The 12,612-nt window shown below is 37.4% G+C and overlaps 1 protein-coding gene across 1 annotated transcript in view; it reads right to left on the bottom strand.

Annotated features, from left to right (window-relative positions):
- The window catches only part of erbb4b (erb-b2 receptor tyrosine kinase 4b), a 268,481-nt gene extending 256,598 nt beyond the window's left edge, over positions 1 to 11,883 (bottom strand). Inside the window, exons 1-2 of the mRNA XM_016673896.1 lie at positions 11,121 to 11,883; positions 10,703 to 11,011 (exon numbers count right to left, since the gene is read on the bottom strand). Of these exons, the coding sequence (XP_016529382.1) occupies positions 10,703 to 10,781 (79 nt within the window). The 5' untranslated portion in view covers positions 10,782 to 11,011; positions 11,121 to 11,883. The remainder of the gene's footprint in view (positions 1 to 10,702; positions 11,012 to 11,120) is intronic.
- Positions 11,884 to 12,612: the final 729 nt, after the last annotated feature.

Below are 12,612 nucleotides of genomic sequence, written 5' to 3'. Positions count from 1 at the left end.
ATTTGACAGTATAAGGAAGTGAATTCATATGAATGCCAAACGTTTTGGGCTTTCATGCGTTTTAAAAGAGGAAAACTGTGCAGAATTGTCTATTTCAAAATTATACTCTACTTTGTGTTTTTCATACAATATACAAATATTTGGTTGTGATGTGACAAAATGTAGAAAGCTACGATGTGTGAACACTTTTGCCAGGCACTGTGGATACACTGTTTTACTGTGATAAGACTGAAAAACTTTAGAGACAGTAACTAATATATTTCCTTTGCTTTTACTTAGTTATAAGCCATTTAAAAGCAGCAAAAGTATTTTGCATATTTATTCAGATGCACAAAATACTAAATCAAGATTTAACATGAAGCTTACATTCCGCTGGCCATATCATTCAAATCCGTCTGTAATTACATTGTACATGCAGATTAGCCATGAATATTTTAAAAGGAGGATTACTAAAAGCGGAAAGAGACAGAGAAGGAAGGAGTTGAGAGAAATCAGCCCTCTAACATACACCCACATACGGAACTGCATGAAAAGCTCGTTTGAAGGTGGAGCTAGCCTTTCATGCCCAAGTTGTCAGCCTATTATCATCCTTTCATATATTTGCCACCATTATTAACTGTGAGCGGGAATAGAAAAAAAAAAAAAAGTGAGAATAAAACACATCACTCCAATATGTCAGAATGTCTCTTCAGAAGGAAGGTAGAAAAAAACAAAACACAAAAAAACAGCAGACCAACTCTTATCATCAAACTCTCATTCGAAGCCGTGGCGGTAATGAGTGTGTCTTAACAAAGATTAGCCATAATTTCCATTGTCATTTTAATGCTCCCACATTATGTGGAGGCTTACAAAGCCAAAGATGAAGGAAGAGGGTGGGCGGAGGAAGACGAACAAGCAGACAGTGGAGCAGAGAAAGAGTCTCTGGAGCTTGCTTGGTCTGTCAGTCACCCCCCACCCCCACCCCCCCAACCAAGCCTTCACATGCACACTGTTGGACACAATCGGTTCACACACAGACAAGCGTTCATGTACGTTGTTCACGCATGTTGTCACCCCATTTTGAATCTCTCAAAATGTGGTTGTCAAAAAGGGTCGGTGCCTGAAAGCCTCCTGCAGTCCTCCAGCAGGATAGACGGGCTTATTGTTAAAAGAGTAGCAGCAACAACAAAAGGGATCAAAAGCTTTGCAAGTTGACAGACATACGTGGCATGTTCAGTCCGCAGACAACTATATTGTTTAGCGAACATGCGACTGACGCTTTCAAAGGTCTAGAACATGCCCATTTGCTCCTACTATGTAGTGAAAGCTCAGGGTGACGGCAGGGTGTGTGGGTATATGTGTAAATGTGTGGGAGTGCCTTGTGTTTGCCAACGTATGACGCGAGTTGGCATCAGTTAGCCCTGACAGCTTTAAGTGGATTCAGTTTGAAACAATGTAGTGTAGTGTGGTTATTCTTTTTACAGTTTTAGTGATTAAATGTTTAATGTTCAAAAGACAGAAGGGAGAAATAGGCAAAAAAAAAGAAGAAAAAAAAGGAAGCAATGTGAGATCTGAATCAAATTTAAGGGTGTAAGCTATGTAAAGGGAATTCAACATTAAATTGAGATTACCAGAATTGTTCAGATGTTTTGAGGTGACGTTCTGTAAAGTTTTTGTCAGTAATGGTTTCCTTATTTGTAGCAGAAAGATTTCAGATCACAGTGAGTTTGTCACACACAGCATTTTAAATGTCTACTTCAAGGGAAGAAAAGTAAATTGAGATTACCAGTCTCTGCATTTGCAAGACACTGTGGTGGATACGGACAGCAAACTCCACCAGTGTAACATGTAGAAGCGCCAATGTTTAAAATCTATTATGACTGCATTACTTCCCACAATCATGAATATTTTAGACATATTTCAGTTTAATTGTCTGAGCAAAACAGGGTAAAAAAGCTTTACTTTTGAATCTGGTTTCTTAAGATATAAAAGTCTTGAGTTAAATTTGTAGTTTGTGTTCACTGTAATCCTCAGTCTTCGTGACAAAAATGTGTATTTTGTCATCATGTTACTCATCCAGGTTGGGCTTTGTCACAACCTGGATGTGACAATTGCGGCACTGGATGTGACAAAGCACATCCAGGTTGTGGGAGTGGGGATTATTATACTGAATAGTAAATACTGAACAGCAAAGTCTTTTGATAACTTTGAGATTTTTAATGGTTCGTTAAAAGATTTAACAAGATTTTTTTATTTACATTTCATTCAAATGAAAACAGAATTATGCAAATTAAGTTAATCTTAAATTCCATAATGAATGCTTATATACATGCATTTTCTCCCAACATAATTTCCCAAGTTAATTTCTGCAAAGTCAATGACTTAAAGCAATTTGACGGTGCTGTAGAATAATTAGGATTTAGGTTGGCTGTATGTTATTGAATCTGAATATGTGTTCGGATTTTATGGTGGGGGCTGTGGGGGAGAAATCTGATCTTTTAAAAATGAATTTGGAGTAATTTGGATTCCAATTCCTGTCCAATTATAATTGCAAATGAGTTTGATCTGTTTGTGTTGTAAAATGCTGGGAATTGGTGCAACATAAATACATTGACCAAGTCTTAAAAATGTGGAAGTATGGTTGTGCTTTTTCTTTGAATAACCTCCTCAAAGAGTGAGAAGGAAACCCGCAGCAGCAGTCATGCAGGGATATCAAACTTTCTCAGAGAGAATGCATGTGTCCATATTATCTGGCTTAACGTCTTGGATTTTTGCTCACGTTGATTATAATGCAACACAGATAGAAGGTCTACATCATTGCAGAAGCTCTACATTGTGCTTTTTCAAACTCCCCTTGGAGGCCAGATGCACATATACCAACCTAATTAAAGTGCAACTGATGTATATTATAAAACATACCCAGTATGTCTGTGCCGATGAGAAATTGCTGCACTACCTTGTTAATGAAGGACTTCCGTTGTTGTGTATTTAGAACTCCAGAGCCTGAGTTATGCAGACTGTCTATTTGCATTTCTCAAGTGTCTAGTTTCTTTTTTCCCCTTTCACAGAGAAAGACTCAAGCTTGCTCATCCTGCAGTCAACAAAAATAGAAAGTATAACAACAAAATAATACTGATGAGATGAGAAAGAGGAAATAAACATTCAATTTCTAATGTACCTTCTCAAATGCAATTTAATCTAACTGTTAGAGCCACACTTACTAAAATGCATTTTGAATTCTAACATAGCCCAATTAAACATATTCACGACATTGGTGACGCATTGGTCCTTCTCGGACATCCCTCTCTAAAAAGCATGTTTAATAGCCAAGCTGACAATGATGCATGACAAAACACATGCACATGTATGGCACATTCATAACTGCAGGTGATAAATGAGGGTGCACGAGTTGGTAAAGGTCAGAGAGGATATGATCCAATCATTTCTGCTGGCCGCAGACAGTCTGGTTATGAGCCCATCAACAAGTCAAATTGAAAAACTGACTCCATTCTCGTCCTCAGAGGAAAGAAAAAAATAGGACAACTGTGTTAAAACAAAGCATTTTGCAAGTAAGTAAAACAAGTTTAAGCACAACATTGCAGTAAATGAATCGGTAGCACACACAAATCCAGGTTTTTTCTGGTATATAAAATAGGAATCCACTCATGCCTGGACTGCCTTTGATGATCCTCATTAGAAATATATCTCTTCTAAAAACCATTTGCAATGTAATTTCAAAGTTAATTCATAGCACAAAATATTAATTGTTCACTGATCTCAGAAATCCCTTAAAAACTAGTATGAATGTAAGAGTTAGTCAGACACAACTGTCAGACGTCAAACAAAAAATGTTTACAGGGCCTGAAATTTGCTACAGGATTCGGGGTATTGCACATTAAATTACTGATTCTTGGAAATCTAGTTTTTGTAAGGTGGAAAATTCCTGCATACAGTGTGTAATAACGTAAACGTTTGCATCGGTGCCACAAATTAAAATGAAGAACACTTCTAGCAGTCTAGCCTCTCTTAAAAAAAAGGGAAAAAAAAGCTGTTGGTTTTGCATGGAACACAAAACCATGCATTCTCTCTCTATGTCTCTCCTTCATGCTTATCAGCTGAAGGAAAGACTGCTGCTGAAAAGCACCATAAAAAAGTGATGGCAGTGAGGTAGATAATGACTCAAATACTTGGAACCTCCAACAGACACTGATCAGGTAGCATCAAAGAAAGATAAGCAACTCAAATAAAATTGTCTTCCTAACTGAACCAGAATATATCCAAGGCTTAAACAACAATGACTGAATAAGCTGTTCCATTTAAAAAAAAAGAGAGAGAGATTCTACAAAATATAAACTTCTCTGTGCATCTCTCTCACAGAGTAGTGGTGTAAAAGGAACTTCAGGACAATTCAGCAAGAAAAAGTTACCTTTAAGACATGCAGATGGAGTGTGAAGAGTCAATGTACGGAGGTTTGAACCTGCCAAAGTTGACAATAAATGTAGAAATAGATAAAATGGCTTTAAAATTGCGGTAAATATTCCATCCAAAATATATTTTTTTCCTAATTTACTTTATCAGTGTGATGTCAAATAATATTTGTTTTTAATTTAACAGTATTAATTTATCACGATTATTTATGTTCCATTTTTATTTTTATTGTTTTACAAATTAAGTTTCCTTTTTAATTATTTTTTTTCTCATTTTATAAAATCCTGTATTTAATTAATAAATTTGTATTCATTGTCAAATTTCTTCTGTTTAACATAGTTTGTATTTATATATATTTTTTTAATCTAGAGAAGCTTTTTAAATCATACATCAATTAATTTTCTTATTTTTGTTTCATTATACTCTTTTGTTTTTACTCCCTCTGTTTGTAAGCGATAAACTGTCAAAAAAAGTCTGGCCAGAAGAAGGAGTCTGTTTGGTGGTCATTTAGAGTCAGCTTCTCTTCTGCTGGTCAAAATAAAGATCCAACCTCTATGTTAGGAAAAATGTACAGATTTTATTTTTATTGCCAATTTTAGCAGGATCAGTCCTCCATAGCGCAAAATGAGCTTCGACAAATGAGCTAATTTACTGAAGAAACCGTTATTCTGGAAAGATAGGAAAAAGAGACACAGGAGGGAGAAAGAAGAGATAGAAGCAAGAGAGAATGATTAGCGGTGTAACCCAAAAAGTTAGGGAAAGAGGCAACAAATTACAGCATTGTAAATAATTTACATTATCTCCGATGGCTGATCAGCAAGGACGTGTCAGGTGACGTGTCACATTTTAACTATTTAAGATCCTATTTTTCAGCAAAGTTGGATGGATAAAAACAGGAGGAGGAGTGGATCATGGAACCAAAAGACAATTGAGGGGATAGATAAGTAGAGAAGATTTAAAAAATGAATTTCAACCTTCTCTGGTTTAACCTCCTCTGGTTTAATAGAGCAGGTTTCACAATATTTTAAACACTTGGACTCCATATACAGTTGGAGGTTGGTAGGAAACCTTTGCTTTTTGAAAATGTTTGTCAGAATGATTATGTTTGGAAAACTTTGTAAATTTGGAGGTGGTAACTTTTTATAACCAGTGTCTTAAAGTAGAACCAGTGATCTATTCTAAGAACAAAGGGTCAAAATATGTCATATTTAATTTGAGACAACTAGCTCAAACCTAAATAAGTGTCAAAACCGGTGGTAAAAGGGGGAATATAAACTCTTAATAAATTAATCAGCAAGTGAAATAAATTGAGAACTTTGTTATAACCAGAAAAAAGATGTTGGATAATAGCAATAAGAAACTAAGCTGAAAGCTCCTGTGATGTTATTATTGATACCAGTGATTTAATAGTATTGAACTTAAAATTATACCTACAAATTAAATCAAACTCCCATAAGAAAACGTTATTGACAGAAACGTGTTCGCTTTCCCTGCCCTTCAGACTATCAAACTGGGTATTCATCAATCTTTTTTTTGAGTCAGTGAGGGTTTACAGAGGACCCTGTGGTTTTCACCACTCACATTGAATCCTGTGTGGATTATTCATCCATAAAGTTGTTTTTTCAATCATTTTATCCGGCTGAAGAGTGAAGTCCCCAGAGAAGACTAACACAATAAATTACAGTCTGCCTTAGTTTTGTCACTCTTGTAAAGAAGAGACTTCGACAAATGTTCAGCAATGAAAAGCAAAAATCCAAAGGCTTATATTTAATACGCTTTTCACACATTCTAAATAATAACATCTTGTCAGCCGTGAGGTGTTAACAGGATATTTTTAGTTTTTGTAACCGGAAGGAAAGGGTTTTGATCAAATTAAAAAGAAAATATCTTTATAAAAAAGGATCAACTGCCAAAAATAAGGGTCAAAAACACAAGGTTCACATTCCTTTTCTCAACAAATGGAAGTGAATTGGTACCTAATCAAAGACTGCCATTCTTCTAATATAAAGCCTAGTGTCAGCACAGGGTCAAAGCTCCTTTAACAAGCGACAGCAGATATGACTGTAAGAGGGCTTTGTGACATAGTCGAGCAGTGTAGGCTGGTAAATGTCTCACCATTCTTTCGCCTGGCAGTAACTGGCAGAAGAAAACACGCAAAACAGAAAAGTATACAAGATGCCTCACTCTTTGTTGCAGAACCAGAAAAACTGAGATGAGGAAAAGAAAAAAAAAAAAAGAAGAAAAGTCTTCAGTTCCCCCCCATTTTGTGCTCAAACCTTGCAAACATTTTGCATATACAATGGATCCGAGTAGTGGAAATGTTTCGTCAATTTCTCTCCTACAACCAGTCAGTGCAGCCGTGAGATAATCGCTAAACCAACTGAAAGTTCTTCAACTACATTGCGCATCCACCTTTTCAATCAGCTGAAGGAAATATGAATTGCCTGTCAGTGAGAATGATTTAAAGATAACAGTTTGTCTATATTGATTTGAATACATGGGTTGAACAAGCAATGTACACACCTGGGGACTTGCAAATGCACTTTTATATGGGTTGTATAAACATTCATACACACAGGTAATTTTTTTTTTCAGAATGAGGCCACATGATTTAGAAAATGGCAGCTCATTCCTGAGCTCCTATAGTTCCAGATTACAACTGCAGTCAAATGAAGAGCTGTACGCTGCACAGCGACCCATGTGGTACGTATATTCAGCATACTGCAGACACAGTCCTCTACAACAGGAGAAAACGGGGCTGGTCAGAGATTCTGGCCCTACTTAAGCTTCTTCCTTGCCCAGGGGCCACAAGACATCCTGCCAGGAAATTACAAACACACCAGTTTTACAAGTACTATACGTAAAAATGGCATAATTTAGCAGTGTCTGGATGTTTTGTCTATTTTAGTAGTTTGATTCCAAAAGCGAAACCCCCAAATTATATTATGTTTATGACACAGAGTGATATTTTTCAAGCAGCTTTATGTCATTTTGATCATTACCTTCTACTAATGATAACGCAGATCTCAGTTGAAAATTGTGTGGTAGGAAAACATGTAGAGAAGAAAAGCTTCACAAACAACATGGATAAGACGTATTTTTAAACAAAGCCAGTTCAACAGGACTGGATTGTTGCTCATAACACTAAATGCCTCAAATAAAAGTAAATTTAGCATTTCATTCAAAAAAGAAAAGAATGGAGAGGCACAGAACCAAATTTGCTTCAGTGTGATGCTTCTAGAGAGAGTGATGATCTATTGAGCCACTGAGTTCTATCAGTTTTTAAGTCAGCACAGCTACCTACCAGGAAATTTGTGCTTTATGCTTTTGTCTACAAAATCAAAAGGACATGCCAATTTCATTCTACATCATAACTTGGCACCTGCCCACACTGCTACAAGTACCAACATCTGATTCAAGGACCATGGTATTGCTGTGCTTGATTTGGCTAGCTGACTTAGCCAACCTGAAATCCCGAACTTAGCTGTAGAAGCATGGTCAGACAACGCAAAACTTTACCTCTGATATACAGTCAAGGTACTAGTCATACTTTAGTTTTTAAAAAATATAGACTTTCAAAGCCACTAATATCTTCCATCTTACTATTCCTGTGGTCTGATGATTTTTTTCTGATGCTAGGCCAGAAGGTCTGATTTACTTTACTTTATGGAACTTATAGTAAAGCAACACCGCCCCTTCCCAACATGTTGCTTCACAAAGCTGGCTTCAAAAAAGGCAATCAGGATTTCCTCATCTTACAGGGAAAAAACAAACAAAACAATTTGGCCATTTGGATATATTATTGGTCACAAAACGTGGACAAAATGTATATTTTACTCTTTTTTTTCTCCCGTCTTAGTACACAGGAGCTTTACTGAGTTACAATAAAAAAAATAAATACAGCAAAAGGAGAGGAAAAAGTTTTTAGAAAGTATTTTATTGAAAGTGCTTTTATTTTGATCGTCAAGGAAAATATTTTCTATCATGTACTTACTACAATAGTCAGGCAAAGTCCATGTAAGAGGTATGAAAGAAATTCTGCCCAGGGTGCCACCTAGATTTGAGCTGTTTCTGTGGAAAACGCCAAGTTATTTATGAAAACATAAACGCATAAGCAATTAAACATCAGTTACAAACGCAAGTCCATAAAAAAGGTGGCACTTTGAAGACAAGAACCACTAAAGCAACATAAATGGTGAAGGATTTTTACATTAATTCGTCATTATGGCTCATTAAGAAAGACAAAAGCATTCATTAAAAGAAAACCTCAAAAAAAATGAAAGAAAGAAAAAAAAGCATCTGTGAGACAAGCGCGTGAGCATTCAGTTCAGCACACTCGTAAGAAGTCGTTCGCGCGCGTTCTGCTCGAGCTCACGCACGGGCGCACACTAAGGGAAATTGCCTTCTCCTTTTTTTTCCCCAACAGACAGAAGTTAATCCGCGTTTATGCCAATTCTCGCACTGATATTTGTATAATCCGTTCTTCCTGCGTTTGTCTGCAGTTCTCTTTTGTGTCGCCTTTACTGCTTTTTTGCAAAGCACATTTACATAATTTGGAGTTCTGCTGGCGGAATGGCAGAGTTTTTGTTGTTGTTTTTTTTGCTTTAGCGTGAAAGTGAATTACTCTCGTCTTCTCCTTCCTAATCCTGGGCTCCGCTGCTGGAACAGGGGTGGGAGAAGCCCCGACACTCTTCCACTTATACAAATTTAATGTGCGCCTTACTCCATTTGTTTGTACACAAAAACAACATTGAGAGAATGCAAGACGTATAAAAGCACATATACACTTGGGTTTAAAGGCACGGGTCCAGCAAGAGTTCAGCCAACGTCATTATTTTTCCTACAAAACGCAATCAACGTCGCGTAGAAATTTACATTATTGCAACTAAATGTGAGCAAAAGGGCAGCTTAGAACAAACTTTCGAGGATTACTTTTTTATTACTTTCACTCCTTAAATTTAACTCTCGCACAATGTAAACGGTTTAAAAGTTAAAATGTTAAACTTACTTGAAGAACAAGGGGATACATTTTGAATGAACAAATAAAAAATCACAAGAACGAATTGGCATTGCAAGAACAAATATATAAATCTATGTTCTGATTAATCAGTCGAATGTATAAATAGTTCCTTTTTTGTATTTAGCGTGTTATTTAATTATGAATTTTCATTCTTAATTAATTCCTACAAAACAGTAAATCAACACCCAAGAAGCGGAAAGAAGCAAATGTACTTGTACTCCCTGTTTTCATTCCAGTCCGAGCTTGATTTTCTCGTTTTTTTGTTTTGTTTTTTGTTTTTTTGTCGAAACCAAAATATGATTATGCATTATGATGATCATGATTATGATGGCGCTTTAGCCTTTTTCATCTCCATCAGGAGCACATCACCGAGTGCACCTTATGCCGCCCTGTGCATAAAGAGCGTCATTGCACTGTACAAACAGTACTTCCACTGTCAAGAGTGGAAGCCCTGCATGTGCGCGGAAATACTGGCTGTCAACGCAATGCCTGAGGGAAGCGACAGAGAGGAAGAAAAAAAAAGAACTGATTTTTCCCAGCTTAGTTTTTTTCCCCTTAAATGCCGGTTAAAAGACTGCATATGGGTGGGCGGGTTAAAGAGTTACACAGCAAAAACACTAACACACAACAACACGCGACTCATGAGAGGCAATCAATGCAGAAGTAAGTTGCGGATGTCCTTTGTCTGACAAAGCTTGCAGAGCAAAAAGCTGCTACACGTGAAACCTGCTGTCTTGCAAACCTTCATCCAATTAATTGGGAAACATAAAAGGACGTCTCACACCCAGTTATCTGGGACAAATGAATCTGTAAGGGTAGCAAACAACCGAGCATCAAAGCAACTTTCGCGACAGTTGCGCATTTGACAGCCTGTTTATCCACAGGAGCAGCAGCAACTTTGCCCGTTGCTGCGCATTTACTTCGCGCAAAAGGACGCGTGTGAGGGACATCAAATGCCCTCATTTCAACAGTGTAGCTTTGGAAAAGAAGAACAGCAAGTCACTCCATTGGGTTAATCACAAGTAGCTCAAAGCTACGACCTGCCATCTGCTCAGACCAACACACGCGCTTTCAGCGGAGCAGAGAGACTCTAGTTGCTGTTGTTTCAGACGAAACGAATACATGGACATGGTGTTGCTTATGCACAACAAGAAACTGTACTGATAAAGAGAGAAGAAGTAGGCACGTTTCTGCCGCCGCTCGATTCGCACCTATCAGCTCCAATGAAACACCGGGAAAGGGGGGGGGGGTGGCAAGCACTTGGCTTTTACTCACCTGATTGTGGAGAGACGACCCCAAACAAGACGCTTGTCAGGAGAAAGCCGAGGCAACACGGGACAGACGTTGGCTTCATTGTTGTGCTTGGCAGGTATCTCCTTTTAAATTCACATGTCCAGCGATGTATCCCTCATTCACAGCAAGAAAGGATGAGCCGTTTTGCGTTTTTTTTTTTTTTTTTTTTTTTTGACGGCTCCTCAGACTGCGAGTTTTGTGAGCACTTTGGGGCTGCTTCTGCACAAGTTTACAGTTTGTCCAACTGTTCTTTGCGTCGTCTCTTGTTGTGCCTTCTGGCTTAATCTGTCACTGACGCAAGAACAGAAATTGTGGAAAATCAGCTTCCAACTCACTCACCGAAAACCAAAAGCTTGCCAAAAAAAATAAAAAAAAATTGCGTAAAGCACTGTACTCATACCATTACTCCCCGTCTTAGACACAATATGCAGCTGCAGACTCGCATTCTCGAGACACACCTCCAAGTCCCCTGAACTCCTCCCACCCGCGCCCTGATTGGCACAGGTGCCCGACGATCACCCCAAACTCCGCTCGACTCCGGCATGGTGCGCCGTCCCATTGGTTGGCACAAGACGCCCGAGACCCCCCTAGAGTTTGTGCTTCGGCTGGCTGTGTTGCACCTGTCACCCCGAAAACAGCAGAGATAAATTCTGGGATTTATTGGCATCATAAGTAAAATAGAGCTGACTACTACTTATCGGGGGCTTCCTTGCACTTGGACAGACCTCATCAGGATCCGATAAGATATAGCTTCATTTTGGAAGAGTCGGTATGCTGTTGTGCTTTTCTTGTGGAGCAGTGAAATTATATAGAACTGGAACAGATTTAATTAAAGGTCTTCCTTTATGTATGTGCAGCTCTTTGGGAATCACTTTCCTCTTCATTAATTTTCCTCATTTAAAGGCTGATGTCAAGAAGAATATTTTGACTGCAACATTTTGAACCCGTTTTCATTCTAGCAAAGCAAAATTATAATCAATGGCAATGTCAATATGTTTAAAGTTATAAACAAGTAAGACTCGTAATCGCAAAAACGGCCTGAAATATTGTTTTTAAACCCCATTCCATTAATTAATGTTCAAATAAAATTGGATATTGCTGTAGACTGATTAGTGTGGATTAAGATTCACTGAAGACATTTAAGCAAGCAAATCAGTAAGAAAAATGTGAGCTATATTAGTTGAAATAGCTCAACATATTTAATCACAAATAAACACAAAATATAATTTTTGAGGTTGGAGAGGAATGTTTGCAGTATTTGGGATATGCTTTCAGTTCATCCAGACTATTTGTTTTTCAGTTATAGAACTTATTTATAATCAATAATACCAAAACAGAAAAAAAATATATATATCATTAGACCGCTTCAGATTAGAACCCCTACACTGATCATACTGCCAACTAATGGTTGAATGTTTGATTTTATGATGGAAAAAAAATATCCCATTTGATCCCATAGTTGCAGATTAAAATGTGGTCAGATACACAAATATCATATGTTATATAATGGTAAAATTATTGTTTTTTTTTTTTTTTTTTTGTTTTAGTTTCCATCTGGGCAGAGGGTCGTATTTCAATGATGCTGTAATGAGAAGTGAAGTGGCCATTTTTTTAACCTTGACAAAACCACTGACGCCTGGAAAATCTCATCCCATTAGCATAAAAACAGGGAAAAACACTGAGTATAAAGTAGCTAAAATTGTTCAATTCGGACCCATAATGGTCCGAGGGTTATTTGGTTTAAAGATTCTTCACGGATTCTACTAAAAGTAAAAGATGTTTTACCAGATAATGAAACATTCAAAATAATATCCAAACAGGGATTGGATGATATTCTTATTTAATCCAGTTGTATTTAACCAGAGCTACATCTAAAACATCAATGGCATTGA

This window comes from Poecilia formosa, unplaced genomic scaffold (assembly GCF_000485575.1).
Source record: "Poecilia formosa unplaced genomic scaffold, Poecilia_formosa-5.1.2 Scaffold84, whole genome shotgun sequence".
Lineage (NCBI taxonomy): Eukaryota > Metazoa > Chordata > Actinopteri > Cyprinodontiformes > Poeciliidae > Poecilia > Poecilia formosa.
Note: the sequence above shows the minus strand (reverse complement) of the source record. Positions and strands in the feature narration are given on the sequence as shown.